Consider the following 17,478-nt stretch of genomic DNA (forward strand, 5'->3'; position numbering starts at 1 on the left):
TTCTACTGAGGCGAATATCTGCTTTATCCCGAGCTCTAAGCATAGCTTACCAAACTGTTGACTAGCAAATTGGGTTCCATTGTCGGACACTAGGTGCCTCGGAATCCTAAAATGACACACAATGTTCTTCCACACAAAGTGCTGCACCTTGTAAGAAGTTATCTATGTCACTAGCTCAGTTTCAACCCACTTGGTGAAGTATTCAATGGCCACAACGAGATATTTCATCTAGCGTATCACCAAAGGGAAATGACCTTAAATGTCTATTCCCCATGTATGGAAGGGGCCATGGGCTATAAATTGATCACAATTCCTCGGCTGGCACGTGGCATCAATCAACGTGCTTCTCACTTGCTTACAACGTTGTGCATATTTCGCGCAATCCTCCTTCATGGTCGACCAATAATACCCATCTCGGATGACCTTCATCGAAAGAGCTCGTTCTCCTATGTGACTACCGCAAATGCGTTCATGAAGCTCGGTCATTATGCGGATGCACTGATCTCCATTTACACATGTGAGGATTAGGTGGGTAAAACCGTGACGGAAAAGATTGCCATCTATCAGGGTATACCGCCCTGCATTCCTCTTAACTATCTTAGCCTCCATGGGCTCGGCAGGAAGTAACCCATCAGCTAGGTAACATTTGTAAGGTGTTATCCAAGTTTCTGCGGTGTTGACCTATAAAACCTCAAGAAACTCATCCCCCAATAACCAGTAGGTGGTTATCCTTGGGACTTTCAGGGTTTCCTGAGTCATCGACTGATACCTTCTCCCCTTTCCTGAGTTGATCCCTAAGACCTCCACGTGGCTGACCTCGGATGCTACTCCTTCAGCTATCCTCGGTGACTTTAATGTCTCCTGGATTACTGACATTTGTCGACCTCCCTTCCCCGAACTAGCCAATTTAGACAACAGGTCTGCTCGAGAGTTCTTCTCTTTGGGAACGTGAATGAGGTCGAACGTAGAGAATGATGCTTTCAAGATCGTTACTTACCTGAGATATGAGGCTAGTTGCAAATCCTTGCCCTAATACTCACCCGTGACTTACCCAGTGACAAGCAACGAGTCACTGTTCACCAACAAACTTTGTGCTCCCAACTCCTTGGCTAGCAACATGCCCGCTATCAAGGCCTCATACTTAACTTGATTGTTGCTCGCCTTAAACGCAAACCTTAGGGCTTGCTCGATTAACAACCAGTTTGGTCCCTCTAAAATGACCCTGACCCCACTCCCCTGTGTTAGAATATATGGTCTTAAACGAGAGGGGGTGCATTATTTAAGAGAGGTTTTTGAAATCTTTTTGAAGTTTAACAAAATTCTTTGTAAGAATCCAGAACAGAAATGAGGTTAGCCAAGAGCAAGTTCAATAAAACAGCAAAGCAGCAGAAAAACAATCGTTTGTTTCTGCGAAACAATCGGTTGTTTATACTAGTAAAAACTAAAAACAAAATGTAAATGAGTTTATACTGGTTCACTCTTAAACCAAGAGCTACATCCAGTCCCCAGAAAACAACTGGGTAATCCACTAAGTAATTAAATCAGATTACAACACAGTCCACCAAAGCAGTGACCTTGAACCCTTCAAGAAACACACTCACTTTGGCAATTCACACACCAAGAGTATTGATCTTGACCATCTCAATAGCACACACCACTCATTAGCAACACAACACCAGAAATACATAAGGTTGAGAAGAGATTACACTTGTTTTTACAGAACAATCTAAAATCAATACAAATGCAATCCTATTTCACTTTCTTAGAAAACCCAAAGCTTTGATGTGAATGTTCAAATCTTGAACCAACTCTTTCACAACTGAAAAACTCAAATATGTTTTTCTTTTGTTGTTTAAAAACATAAACAAACTATATATATTTTCCAAAGATTGGTCAAAGCATTTAATGAAGCAGCGTATTCAGTTGGAAATCATTTAAAGCACATTCAACCATCAAAACAGAATTTTGTTAGGATTTTCAAAGAAACAATCAGTTGAAATCACGAAACAACTGATTGTTTAGTTTGGCAGTTAAGTCAACCAAACTTAAACAGTTTTCAACCTTTTTAAAAACTCCTAAGAGTAAAACAACCGGTTGATTCGACAAAACAACAGGTTGTTTTTCACTTAGTTTGAAAAACACTTTATTTTAAAAAGGATTTAAAACACATTAGCTTTAGATTCAACAAAGGAGTGGATTACATATAAACTACTTAGATCCCTCCCAAAACACAGCAGCAACACAGCCTTGCATCAAGCACAAAGGATTTGGATTCTTCAAAGCACAATTTGAATTCTTCAAAGCACTTGATCAGTCTTGATCAACACCCTGTTGGTTGGAGGATCCATCTACCTAAAGAACCCACTGGAAGTCATTAGGATCGAGTTGGGTGTCCTTAGATGAAAGCTTTACCATGAAGTCAGCGTATACCTGACCCTTAATCGACCCTTGTGGTTCATACTGTATGTCAAACAACAGACCACCTGACCTACTATATCGAGTTTTGAAAGACCTTGTGAATGGGTAAATTGGTCGTCACGATCATGGTGAAGCTCTGAAAGTAGTGTTGAAGTCGCCGAGCTGTAAACACCATGGCTAAGGCGGCTTTCTCAATAGCCTGATACCAATTTTTCGTCCCTGTAGCACCTTACTCACAAAGCAGCCACTCAGGGGAGGGAGCTCCAAGATGAGTGAGGAGTGAGTTGCCACTTGAAGCAATCTCTGCTCAAGATAAGACTCAGAAAGAATTTGGAAAACACTCAAGAAATACTCTGATAGAGTTTCGTTACTTAAAATACAATGTCATTTACAAGAAGAGAGATATCGTATTTATAGATATGAGTGTCTTGGAGAGGAAGAGAGGAAGGGTAGGGGTGTAAAATGACTACAAGCTTTTAGAAACTAGGTCAAGTGTGAGCACATGGGTGGGACATGGGTGATCTTCTAGAAACCAAAGAAACTACGGTTTCTAGAAGCCTAAGCTATCTTATTCTTCTTCTAATTGGGCCAATGTGAGTCCAATTGATTACAAACTGAACTTCTCTTAAAAAGACTAGAAGGAAAAATAATTGATACTCTAGCCCATGCCCAATTGTTCTTCACCTTAGGATCTTCTGATGGATGGTGGGGCCTTGGGTCTCTACCTGAGATGTTTGACCTAGTCTTGAATATTCCTTTAGGCTCGTGGTCAGCTTCTTGTAAAGTTGGGTCATATCAAAGTGGTAGTTGAGAGTCTTTGCATTCATGGGCAATCTTTTGAAAGAGGCAGAACTGAGCATCCTAGAAAGATTTTTAGCTCTAGCATGAGAAAATTAGCACAAATTTGGGCAAGCTTGATGTTTGCCAATATAACAACAATGAATCATCTGTTTTGATTTAAGAATGTGGCTATTACAAATAGCCGCATTCGTAAATGAAATTAATTTAAAAAAAGTCACTGCGTTTTGAATGACAACGGCTAACCCTAAAACAGCATTAAATAAATAGTCATTGTTTATACATTTTGTGCTAGTGAGCATTGCATAATTCAAGGAATTACAGTGGATGTAGCTGAAATAATTTCCAATGAGATACATAAATTTGTACTCTCACAAATCATTGTTAGAGGAACTGCAAAGCCTATAGAATTCCCTAGTTTAATAATTGGATTGTAAAAGATTATTGGAGCACATGTGACAAACTATCATGTGAATACAATTAGATCTCACATGAATAAGTCTTATTTCCTAGCACACTACACCAATACAATGGACGAAAATCAAGTGCCACTGAGAAGGATAAAACAAATAAGAGAATAACAATTTGAAGCTAAGTAGATCATAGTTGAAGTTGTCCAACTATAGTCAGGATTATAAGCTAAATTGAATCATAAATAACAACAATTGACTGCTATTCATAGGGCCTACACAATGACCTTTGAATCATTCTTTTATATTCTCAGTGTTAGCAACAATAACGACTAGTTCTGCCTTTTCCTTTGATGACATATGAAGAGTTTATAAATTTTGTAGCCTGGCCTGAATGTTACCTTTCAAAAGAGATCAAACTTTGTTGCAGAATCAAGTGCAAATGCTACAAAGAGAATTGGAAATGAGAATCCATTCACATTGTAGACAATGCATTGGATATTGAAGAATTTCAATCACAACATACTGCACAATTACATGACCTTGAGAAAGCTCATGAGCACACTGATCAACCATTGACTATTCAAAAGCGAGAGGAAATTGAATCCTATAAGACAGAAAGTGATTAATTTGTAAACAACATTCTCAATTCCTTGAACGAACCTGATGAAGCTGCAAAACAAATCACAAAGGAGGATGACTAAGCATGAAATTTCATTTCTGTTTTTAAGTCTAATACTTGATATACTTTTATGCTTCTAACTATTTGCTAAGCTATGTAACTAACCTTGACTATATGCTTGTTTTTAAATCATTTTGATTTTGTGTGATGTAGTAACTAGATTGTTGCTTTATTTGATTAGTTAGGATAAACCTTTTTGAAAACATAGTTGAATGTAGAGTTACAAGGAATTGAGATAATAAGAAAGTGAATGTCCAAAGCTACACCCAAGAAAGAAGGCAAGCTAAATTTACAAAGTTGCATAACACGTAGGCATGGATTTACATAAATTCAAAACAACACAAGAGAAGACTCTACCTGGTGAGCTAAGGGAGGCACAAAAGAGTGAGATTTGGTAAGTGATTCCATCTAGACTCTTAAGTGGTTTTGTATTGAGTTTTATTTCAAAGTAAGCATAAGAAAGCATGCAAAGGATCAAAACCATTTTTCTCTCTCAAAATTTAAGCCCAGGGCCAACCAACCAACCAACTTGTAATTAAGAGGAATACCAATTTTGAACCATGGCTCCTTTAGATATACCTTGAATCAAGAATGATAAAATCCTATCTTTATTCACTCTTAGGAAGAGAAGACTATATGTGTACCTAAGCAGAGAATTGAACTAGTTGGTTGTATTATAAAAGAGGAACAATTGGTGTCAAGAAAATAGAAAAGATTAGATCAAAAGGTATAAGTAAAAAAGTTGACACACTAAGAAAGTAAGACTTAAGAAATGAAAGTTAAAAGGAAGGGTAGTACCAAACTGAATACATTTTGTATTCTCTCTTGATGAGTGAGTCAAATTGTATCCCAAGAAAAACTAGAATTTCTTGTTAACCTAGCTGCGTTACAAGCCTGAAAAGTCTCTAGTGATCCATTTTAATTATTCTAACTTGGTGAATGTAAATTATATACAAAACTATCTTAATGTTGTTGCAATCATTAGAGAGAAATAATTAGCTGGGAAGGGTCCAAATGTAAATGAGAAATTGGGTTAAAAACGAAACCTTGTGCTTGGTCCATAAATTTGTGTGCTAAAACTGCATGTGTGCTATAATATTTTGATATTTAGAGTGATGGAAAGTCTTGTGCTATAGTTGATTTCACTAATTGAACTTTTTTCTCAATTCCAAACAAACTCTTAAGTTTCAAATTACGGTTTTACTACATGCATTGTTTTTCATCTCAAAAATACATGCAAGATACTTCGCTTGAGTGCGAGCAAAGAGCCATGTTAGGGGGGATTTATAAGTGTCAATTGTTCCTAAATTTTATATCAAATTAGGTATCCATAATGGATGAATTACATGAAAAAATTCATGAAAATAATGTTTTTATCCCACAATTTGTGCTTGAACAACAGTGAGAAGAACAAATACAGTATCTTAATGAAAACTTGTAGAAAAAGGATGAAAACAACAACAAAATAAGGGATCAAAAAAAATAACCAATTCTCTTAATTCATGTACTCAAGGCTAAGTAGATTGGCACCAGAGGGCAATGACAAGAAAACCTCAAAAGTGTTGAGCATCAAGGAATGCGTTGAGCAAGTTAAGGCCAAAGATGGCTCATATTTGCATAGTTTGGGAGGTTGAGCAAATATAATAGGCTTTGAGCAAAAAGAGCCCTTCATAGTTACAAAATATCAAATTCTCTTGGGTTGGGCTTGGAGCTGATGCAAAGCAAAAAATGTTTTTTTAAGGTTAGGAAATCCCAAATTGATTAGGCTTAGCTTAAAGTGGATTCAGAGCCAAAAGAATTATTCATGCTTAAGTTAAATTTGTTGAGTCAGGCTTGGAACAAATCCAAAAAGAAAACTTGAAGCTTAAGAAACCTATGCTTCTTTGAGCCAAAAGGTTCCTATCCGCGAAGTTGATTGGCTTGATGTTGAGCGAATGCCAAATTTGAAGGAGCTCAACAATAAAACTCTATAAATATAGAGGTCCTATAACTTGAAGTGGAGGTTGAAATGAAGGTAAATCATAGCTAGAAGAATACAACCTCAATTGGCCTACAACATTCAAGGATCAAGGTTTTTTGTCATTAGTCACTCATCTTTGAATTTCTTTGTAAGATTTATCATGAGTAGCTAAACTTATATTTTTGGGATTGGATAAAAATGTAATATTTCATAAGTTATTATTTATGCAGTTCTTAAGATTCAATTCCTTTCATTTGATTGAATGTTTGATGCTTGATATGTGAGGAGTCACCATTTGTTCCTTTAGAACTTGAATGATGTTGGGAGACACATTCATTTTCTGAACTCTTTCAAATCAATCAAGAATGTCAATATCTGGGAACAAAATTGACTACTTGGCTTGAACTGTTCCATCTTAATGCACAAGCAAGTTATTGTAAGTTAAGGAATTGATTATTATAGTTTATTGTTCTAGATATCACGATGAAGGAATTGACTTGGAGTAGACATAAGGAATAGTGAACTTTAATAACAAGAGTTTATAAATAACAACCGTGAAAAGAGATTAACAAAGCTACTTCAATCCTAACATTTGTTATGAATCGTTAACCTTCTACTTTGTTTTGTATCAAGTTTCAATCCCACAAACTCCACTAGAGCAAGGACCAGAAGAACCAAAGAAGAGTGGAACTCAACAAAGAATGCCAAAGGGACATTCTTACATTTTTAAGCCTTGATCTAGTTGTAAAAATTAGAATATGAATTTCAATTATTGTAATAATTTGGGCCAAAATGTTGGGTCGAGTAGCATATGCTTTTGGGATTGTATTTGGGCCTAATGTAACTTAGGGTTGGATTAGGGTTTCTAAAACCTACTTAGGGTTTCACATGGGCTTCATTGGTCTAAGAGAACCCTAGGTCGGTCATGGGAATGAGAGTTAGCACGCTTACCACATGGTTCACACATTAAATACATGTTTAATGTGCAAGCCAAGTTGGTTCCTAAGGTGGGAGATTCAAATTTGAATTTCCCTCTCTTTTTGCTACAGTCTTTACGTAATTTGCATCTATAATCCAACCATGTACAAATCAGCTTATAAATGAGAGTATTATGCTGCCAAAATTCAACCTGATACACTCGTCTTAACTCTCTCTAGGATAGACTCCTTAGTAGCTCCCCCCGAACCTTGCATAGTGAGTTGACTCAACCTCTCACTCTCCCTAGTTCACATATCTTCACTCCAATTTCTGTGAGCTCCTCTTGAGTTCTATTTGCTTCTGCAACCATTCTTCCTTCCATACTCCATCCTAAATCTGAAACTACACAATGCTAGAAGGAGGAGGTTCTCTTGTGGTATCTGGAGTCTTGGTTCATGTAAGTTGATCTTCTTCAAACTTTTGTTCTTACAATTTGGTGTTTTCTAAATCAAGTTCTTAATTGTTTTGAATTTTTTTTTAATACTTTCCACCGATTGTATTATGTTTTTAAGTGTTTTTGAACCATCCATATCTTGTGTTTTAAGATTTCTATTGTGTAAACCGTGGTGCTTTTTATTGTTTTGAGTTTCTTTAATTTTATTGGTTAATTCAATATTTATTGAAGTTATTTTAATTTTGAAATCATATCCATGTTTTCTTAGTCATGTGAATCCATGTTAACATTTCACTGTAGTACCTTTGTTCAATTTTTATTTCTTGCTTTGATTGAGTTTACCACAAGTGCTTAAGATGAATGAATGTATGCTGTAAATTTTTGTGCCTTTGAGTGCTTTTAATTTCCAAATTGAGTTCTATACTTGTTAGCAGATGTTTGGCAAGTTCATAGAGATAGCAATTTCATTATATCTTGAGTATCAATTATATTTTTTCAATTCCATTAGATTTCTTCATTAATCATAATTTTTTTTTCTGAAAAATAGCTTGGATGGAAAATTTATTACAATCTAAATATGAAAAGTTTTTGCATGAGATTCTGGATCTGAAACATTTAAGGTGACAAGAACAATTTTAAAAAAGGCGCATCTAAATTCAAAAGAGAAAAATTAACATAAATTGGAAAAGCCAAGATGCACATGTTCAAGAAACCCAGCGTAAGTTGATTTCGCCCAACGCATTGAGTCTGTTTTGGAAAATTTATTACTTTCTGGTCCAGTACTGTATTGATATGAAACTAGTGGAAAATTGTTGTTTATGATCTTAATTGTTGAGGATTAAAACTTCAAAATCATAATGTTTTTGGATGAAAAGATATAAATCGGCCAAGACACATTGCACAATTCCTTAGTTGAACTTTTTTGTTTTGTTAATCTACTCTAGATTCTCTCTTTATTCCTTTCGTTGTGTCCTTTAATTTTAGTTTGTCTCTTTACTCTAAACTCCTTGTGTTTGTCTTCTTATAATCCATTTGAGTGGTCCAATTTTAAATTTGAACTTTTCTTGGTTTACATTTTTATTGACCTCTTATTTGGAGTGAATGTTTGGTGCATTTGTGAGATGAAGGGTGGAGCCAATTACCTAGGAAGCATCCTGAGGTAAGGAGAAGATTTTCAAGGACAGATCCCCTAAGGATAGCAAACAAGTGGAAGGCGTAAAGAAGAAGAGTGATACATAATTGAAGAGTAGTTTATGAATTCTCTTTTGTAAATCTTTGAGTGATTGTCTTCATTTGAGTTGTAATTGTTATAACTCTTTCAATATTAGTGGACTAATAATTCTAATATAGACGGTGATTGTGTTTCAATGTCCATGGTGTCAATAAACTTCACCTAGGAACTACTAGCATAATTGTTTTTACCATTCTATTGTTAGGGTTTACATTTGTTTTCTTTAATTTTTTTATAAAAAAAAAACATCTTGTTTGTGTTTCTAATAATCTTCTTAGAGAAAAATTTGTGAAGTGTATTGGAGTAGGGTTTGACTAGGAAAGGCTTGGTATTTGAGTGATCCCCAATAGTCCACCTCCCTTTCATGGGAACCTATCTACTGCACTAAGCTCAATTTTCACCTTGAAAATTGTTCTAACACAAACTTTCAACATGTCTAAACATTCTTCTCACCATAGTGGTAATAACTCTAGTTCCTCTAAAAATCTTTTTAAACAAATTTCAAAAGATCTACAGTCACTTCAATTATGGAGATTGCAAGAAGAAAAACGCAGAGACGAAGAAAAACATGAAATATATTCTCATCTTGCAGTCCTAGAGGAGGAGTTGAGGATGTTGAAAGAAAAATATGACATGATAAATGAAAAATTTAAAAAAGTCATTTCCATAGGAGTTCTAGTCAGGTGACTCCCCTCTGAAGAAGGGAGATTCAGGATTAATGACCCAAACCAATAAGGCATAGAAAGGAAGCCAAGCCAAGAGAAGCCATACTTGAGTTACCTCACTTCTATGGTCAGAAAGATGTTGAAGTCTACCTTGATTGATAAATGAAGGTAGAACAACTATTTTCCTATTACCAAATTAGCGAGGAAAGAAAAGTACCACTAACCACCCTAAGCTTTCAGGGATATACCATGTATTGGTGGACTTCCCTAGAGAGAAAGATGCCTCCATAATGATCCTCCAACTCTTTGTAAATATAGAGGTCGAACTATTTGTGGGAAACTATCAAGATAAAGTTTTATCTGATGTAGTGTCGTGGAAGCTTGTCATGTCTTATTGGGACGACCTTAGCAATTTGGTAAGAAATCCATGCATAACGATCGTACCAACGAGATTACCTTCACACATAAAGAAAGAAACATTCTTCATCCTTTAACATCTTCCCAGGTGTTAGAGGATCAAATAAAATTAAAACAGAAAATAAATAATGAGAAAACACTAGCGCTCTTAGGACAAAATTTTAAGTCTAAAGAGTCTAGATGTTAAAGTTTTGAGAAAGAGGAGAGGAAAGAAAAATGAATAGAAAAGAAAATTATGTATTCCTCTCTGATTAAATAGCGTGGTGAGATGCCAGAAAAAATGAGAAAATATAAAGAAAAATGGAAACCAAATAAAATAGAAGACAAAGAACTACAAATAGATTTGCTTTTAAAAACATGAACTTTTGTCTTCTTAAGAAACACATGGATTTTAAAAGTCAGGATGTCTTTTCACATTTTGTGAATAAATTTGTTCTTTATGAAACTTATGAGAATAATTCATGTGAACTGTTTGATGACTAAGTAGATTGTTATTTGATCCTGGAGGAAGAACTTTTAGGTAAGAATAAGGTTGTTGTCTGGAACCACCCTTGTAGATATGATGACAAATCCTCGCAAGAGGGAGGCGATGATGGAAGTCGTCCAACCACAAACTCCACTAGAGCAAGGACTAAGAGAATCAAAGAAGAGTGGAACTCAACAAAGAATACCAAATGGACATTCTTACATTTTTTAAGCCATGATCTAGTTGTAAAAATTAGAATAGAAATTTCAATTCTTGTAAATAATTTGGGCCTAATGTAGCTTAGTGTTAGATTTGGGTTTCTAAAACCTACTTGGGGTTTCACACAGGCTTCATTGGTCCAAGAGAACCCTAGGTCGTTCATGGGAATGAGAGATAGCATGGTTACCACATGGTTCATACATTAAAAACATGTTTAATGTGCAAGCCAAGTTGGCGCCTAAGGGTGGGAGATTCAAATTTGAATTTTTTTTTTTTTTGCTACTCTTTGACCTAATTTGCATCTATAAATAAGTGTATCCAGCCATGTATAAGTCAACTTATAAATGAGAGTAAAATTGTCTTTTCTCTATCTAGGTAGACTTCTTAGTAGCTTCCCTATAACCTTGCATAGTGAGTTGGGTGAATCTCTCACTTTCCCTAATTCACCTATCTTCACTCTAATTTTTGTGAGCCATTCTCCCTTAAGGTCTACTTGCTATCGTAACCATTCTCCCTTCCAAACTCCATCCTAATCTGAAACTACACAATGCTAGAAGGATAAGGTTATCAAACCTAAAACTCAATCAAGCCTAATCTTTAAAGTCGGATTCTCAAACTTGGGAAGCTTGTGTACTACCCGATCCTATAAATACAGAGCAATTAATATCCATTAACTATATGGATATTAACCACTTGTAGTTACCCATCTGTGGTCACTGGTAATGATGCCAATGAGCATAAATATGAGTGTTATTCTTGATAAGTGAAACACAGTTATGCATATATGTCACATGCCCTTAAGCCTATAAATACAATCTTTGTGAATATTTTTGATTTACTTAATACTTTACATTTACTCACTACTAAGATATAATTTTAATTTTATTGACTTGAGCGTTGTAGAGTTTTTTGCAAGTGGACTTCCACTCGACATTATCATCAAAGCTCAATAGTCCTCTATAGAAGAGATCAATTAGATTGCTTTGCTCAGTTTCATAACCTTGAATGAGTCAATCTCAAATCTGGTAAGAACATGATTTTACATATAATTTAAACAAAATAATTAGATAATAATTCTCACTGTCACCTATATGAATATAGAGAACTGAGATTACGATGTGTAAATACATGTAACATATCAATTCACCAAATCTCGATCAATCAAAATGGACATACCAAGTAATACATGGCTCCTCAAATTCAAGTAGTAGCAATGACTTTAAAAAAAGTTCATTTCTTTTACCATGTCTAGTGGGTGATGGGAGTTATACCTAAGACGTACGACCTAAATTTCATGTTGGATAGGTCTTTGTTGAGGTGAGGTGCTTGTGCCCTTGTTGCATCTGCTTTGTAGGGCTTGCTAATTGTGTAGTTGTGTTCGTGAAACTTCCAACGAAAGTCATTTGTTGGTTTGCTCATCAAACATTTAGCTGATTAATTAAAGAAATCTTATTTAGGATGTTTGTTTCGAACGATGGAAAACTAGATAATAAAGAAAGCTGAAGAAAGTTAAAAAAATGAGATGTAAAATTACAAAAAAATAGACAAAATTCACTGTCATACTTTCTTCTCTAAACTATGAAAAAAGTTGATTTTGTAATGCGGTTAAACATAAGGTAACAATTACATTGAATAAATATAATAATATTTATTCTTTTATTTTAAAATAATAAATTATTAAATTTATAATAAAATACATTTAATATTTTATTAATATATGTTTAATGTTAAATAAAACAAAAAATTTAAAATAAAAAGAAAATTAAATTCTAATAATTTATTTAATATACTTTATTTTAAAATTTTATTTTATTTATTTATTAAGGTTTCATAATAATTTTAATTTTTATTTAATTTTTTTAATTTTTAATTTTAATTTTCAAAATTTACAGTAACTAGAGGTCTATGGCTGACCTATATTATACACCTTCATTTAGCTATTGCAATTCATGACATCTATCATATCAATTACATTTTCATAGATTTTGATCAATTCCAAGTATTATGTATGAATGAATTTTCTTTGTATTTTTAAAATAAAATTAAAAAATTTCGAGTTCTTTCTATCTAGACAAGGAGAGGAAAAACTTATTTATACATAAAATAATAGTTGTTTACATAAAATACTTAATAGAGAAAACTGAATTTTATTTTTGTTACTTTGAAATTCTTTTAACACTTTATTTGAATAGTTTTTCCCATTATCCCGTAAATAAATATTTTCCACGAAAAAACTATTTACAAAATACTGAAGATGAATGGTATTGAATTTGAGGAAGTGCTAAAAAATCAATAACGATATGCGAGTATCATTTTCTCGCAAAAAAAAATAAAATTGAATTTTACAGCATTTGCAAATTGTTACTGAGGCATGGCTTGCAACGGTAGAAGCAGTAGCAGAATTTACAAAGGAATGTTCCAAATCGTGTTCAACGTTGGAACTTCAAGCCCACGATTCGTGCATTCGTGTCCAGCCTCGTTGATCCAGAACCTTCTCAAGTTCCGAAGAGACAAGCCCACGGACCAATTGCATCGAGCCCTTGACCAGTGCGGCGTCGACCTCAACCACAATCTTGTTCTCGACGTCCTGCGACGACATCGCTCCGATTGGCGACCTGCCCACGTGTTCTTCAACTGGTCCAAAACCGCCGGCTACGAACCCAGTTCCGATGTCTGCAACGAGATCCTCGACATTCTCGGCAAAATGCAGCGCTTTCAGGAGTTGCACCAGGTGCTCGATGAAATGTCAAAGAGAGAGGGGCTTGTCGATGAAAAGATCTTTGCCACACTGCTTCGTAGGTTTGCGGGTGCTCATAAAGTGGACGAGGCAATTCAGTTATTCCACAGGAGGAAGGAGTTCGGGTTGGAGCTTGGTTCCGATGCTTTCCGTACCCTCTTGATGTGGCTGTGCAGATTCAAGCACGTGGAAGAGGCCGAAACGTTGTTCCATAATGTGATGAAGAAGGGTTTCAGGTATTCTAAAAAAAATTAAGATGAAATTGCTTTGATTTAGGGATTGTTTATTAGACGAGAAAAGTAAATAGAAAAAAAGGAAATGCATTTTTTCAATAGTTAAAATTAGTTGATCGTAAACTATCTTAAGAATTTTTTTTTTATATGGTTTTTTCATTTTTAATTTACGCATAAACTAGTTTTAATGTGTAAAATATACTTTTTTTTTTATATATTCTTTTCGCTTGAAAGCTTTTTTCTTTTTAAAATATCTGTCTAAAGAGACTTTTAATCACATAATTTACTACTCAACAATTATCATTTTACAACAACTGGGAAAAAAATGATGAATGATGGTAAATTGCACATGCTCTCTGTTTGAATTAGGGAGGAGATTTGAGGAAGATTTGAAATGAAAAGTGAGATTGTTTGGATTGAAATATATTAGAGTAGATTTGTGAGAAAAATTTATTGAAGTTTATAATTTTTTAAAATATATAAAATGTAAGTTTACAAATTTGATAAATAATATCTTTTTTAAAATTATCAAAGAATTTATTATAAAAGAATTTAAAAATATATACTAGAATTAAAATAATTTAAAATAAAAAATTAATATTAAATTAAATAAAAATACGTATTAATAATTAAAATTAATATTTTATTTATTATTTATTTTATTATTATATGAAAATTAATATTAATAATTAATAAAAAAATTATAAGTGTTATATATATATATATTAAAATATAGTTTACATACATAATCATATATAATTTATTAATTTAAAAAAAAAATAATGCAAAATCATCTTTCTCATCGTTTTTCTGTGTTTTTACTTTTTTTTTTTTTTGGTTTTTCCAACTTTCTCTTCTCTGTACTCTTTCTTTCTTTCTTTGCTATTCCTTATCTATTCCAAACGTTCCCTTAAAGTTAATTGTATTTTCTTCCTGGGTAATTAATCATCAGACCTTATACTTACATTACATCAACTGTTTGTTTCAGTGTTTACACCTAAAAATGTTTTAGTCTATATTTATGAGTATTTATTTTGTGGCCATTTTAGACTATAAAAAAACAAAGTTGGACTACAACATAAAATTATTACTTGTGCATAGATTAAAAATATAGAGTTTTTAGATGAGAACTGAAATGAAAAGTTAGGGTCTGTGTAAGAAATATATGATTAATTAAGCCTCCTTATTGATCAAGGTCACAAATAATTTAGTAATGATTTTTTTTTTTAAGTTACATATAAATTTTATCGCTAACTTTAATGTTTCTTGTAGTGCCGATATAAAGACCTGGAACACGATCCTGAATGGTTGGTGTGTTTTGGGAAACGTTCACGAGGCAAAGAGGGTGTGGAGGGACATAGTGGCTTCTCCATGCAAGCCTGATGAATTCACTTACGCCACCTTTATCAAGACGTTCACCAAGAAAGGAAAACTTGGGATGGCACTGAGGTTGTTCCGTGGCATGTGGGACAAGGGTTGTAAGCCAAATGTTGTGATATGCAACTGCATCATTGATGCTCTTGGTTTCAAGAAGAGGATTCCTGAGGCGTTGGAGATTTTTCGTGACATGAGTGAGCGAGGTTGCGAACCTAATGTTGCTACTTACAATTCTCTTATTAAGTACATGTGCAAGATACGACGAATGGAGAAGGTATATGAACTGGTGGATGAGATGGAGAGGAGGAAAGGGAGTTGCTTGCCTAATCTTGTTACTTATTGTTGCTTGCTCAAGAGCTCGAAGGAGCCAGGGGAAGTTCACGAGGTTTTGGGGAGGATGGAGAGAAATGGGTGCAGCATGAATGATGATGTTTATAACTTGGTGTTGAGGTTGTACATGAAATGGAATTATGAGGATGGAGTTAGAAAAACGTGGGAAGAAATGGAGAGGAATGGATGGGGGCCAGATAGGAGATCATATACCATCATGATTCATGAGCACTTCGAAAAAGGGAGGGTAAAGGATGTTGTGCGTTATTTTGAGGAGATGGTAGCAAAAGGAATGGTGCCAGAGCCAAGGACAGAGAAGTTAGCAAGTTCCTTAAACATTCGGGTGAAGGGGAGGACTGAAAAACAGGAAGGTGTGGAAGAGGAGAGAACTACGCTTTGAGGTCTTGGAACTTGGTCCTATTGGAATTGGATATTCTCTCTACAATCTCTCTCCTGTAGTTTTATGTAGCGTTTTTTGTCTCATGTCATGGTTGCGACTAAAATTGGGTGGTATTCATTGCCAATTCTCCAACCCTCTACAACTTAATTTGCCATGTTTGTACATTGAAGTGCCTCAACCGAATGGCACCACCAACATGGTACTGCAACTGCCAGAGATTTTGCAAAATGAACGAGGGTTTCTGGCCTTGTGGATGACCCATTTTTGCCTCACTATCTGTTTGCAGAGGAATTGGTCCCCAGGTGGCAATGGGAGAAACAGGGCATTTTTTCAGAGTCAGTTGAGGCAACACGTTTGATTGCATCTTCCTATTCATTTACCTTTGCTGAAATTTGTTTGCAATGATATGGAGTTCTTGCTGTTATTCTCCTAATCACTATTCCAAGAGTCTCCAAATTGTAAGTGTTCTTTATTCCATAACTTGCTACTGAAAATTTCACAATATTGGATAACAGAAATTTCTTCTATGAAGTTGTGTTAGAGTATGCAGCTGAGAACCAATGAAAACATGTTTTTTAAGCATTGTGTTAATTGTGTTTTATCTCACTTGAAGGTGTTTAAAAACACTCAAGATTGTTAATGACAGTTAGTTAATGTCCTTTTAAGGGAATAGTTAGAAACTCAAATATAGTTAGCATTAACATTACCGATATGTATATGTATTTATCATTTAAGTAATTTTTATTTTTCAATTTTCACTTGGAATTGTTTTATTGCCTATCACATGTGAAATGTTTAGAATGACTGTGTAAACAAGGTCTTTATTTTAATTTTTTTTTTTTGCAATAATGGAAACCTTTTAAGGAAATACATATAATGTTACAAATATCACTTTGGCATCCAAGGTTTCATTTCCAGCCCAAGCAAGCAACCTACTCCACCAATTCGGTTCCATGATCCACGCAATCAAGTGACTAGGGTATTAAAGATGTTTATGTACAGTAATATATACTGTTAAAAGTTGCTATGTTAGAAAGTCAATGCAGTTGCAGACACCACTGATGGAACTTGAGATAACTAGCAGTTAAAAAAACTATAAATTGTTTACGGTACTCAATAATAACCATTAGTAAGAAAATCATTTATTAAGATTTTAATTAATTTTCAATTTTGATAAATATTTATTTGGTTTTATTACAATTTTTAAGTTAATTTTCTAATTAGTTCACTTTAAAAGATTCAAATCCTATTTGGTAGGGGTGACAAAACAAGTTAGTCCGGCCTGTTTTGGCTTGACTCGTCATTGACTTGTCAGTTATACGGACTGAAATTGGTAACTTGGCTCGTCATAGGGTGAGTTGGTAGGTTGACTTGCCACTTTTTTAAAAAATAAAAATAAAAATTCTTTTATTTCTTTTTACGTTTTGGATATATTTATTTGGTTGAATTCATTGATATCACTTTTTGGACAATAAAAATGTAAGGAATAGCAATAAAATTGAATCAAACTTTAATATTCTAATCAAAGAAGGTTTAATGTCTAACAAAATACCGTAAATATCAACAATACTTCAATTGATCAAATTATGTATAAAAAATAATCTAAATAAATTTCTATATTAAACATTGTTACCACCAATTTTAATTTCAAAAGCATAAGATTCCTTTTTATAAGTGCCAAAAATAAAGAATGGCGGATTGGCAGGCTAGCCCGCTTTGTTCTGCCTGTGGACCGTTGGATTGACGGGTGATCCTGCCGGCAA

The 17,478-nt window shown here is 34.2% G+C and overlaps 1 protein-coding gene across 1 annotated transcript; it reads left to right on the forward strand.

Moving 5' to 3' along the window:
• The first annotated feature begins 12,884 nt into the window (after positions 1-12,884).
• On the forward strand, positions 12,885-16,294 carry LOC137835199 (putative pentatricopeptide repeat-containing protein At3g15200). Its single transcript, XM_068643587.1, has 2 exons — positions 12,885-13,611; positions 14,881-16,294. The coding sequence occupies exons 1-2, from the start codon at positions 13,010-13,012 to the stop codon at positions 15,713-15,715; spliced, it is 1,437 nt and encodes a 478-aa protein (XP_068499688.1). The 5' UTR covers positions 12,885-13,009; the 3' UTR covers positions 15,716-16,294.
• Positions 16,295-17,478: the final 1,184 nt, after the last annotated feature.

This window comes from Phaseolus vulgaris, chromosome 5, assembly GCF_000499845.2.
Source record: "Phaseolus vulgaris cultivar G19833 chromosome 5, P. vulgaris v2.0, whole genome shotgun sequence".
NCBI classification, from domain to species: Eukaryota; Viridiplantae; Streptophyta; class Magnoliopsida; order Fabales; family Fabaceae; genus Phaseolus; species Phaseolus vulgaris.

Coding starts and splice junctions, on each gene's coding strand:
- LOC137835199 (XM_068643587.1), top strand. CDS start 13,010: ATGGCTTGCAACGGTAGAAGCAGTAGCAGAATTTACAAAGGAATGTTC. Junction 13,612..14,880: donor GTGATGAAGAAGGGTTTCAG/GTATTCTAAAAA, acceptor TGTTTCTTGTAG/TGCCGATATAAAGACCTGGA.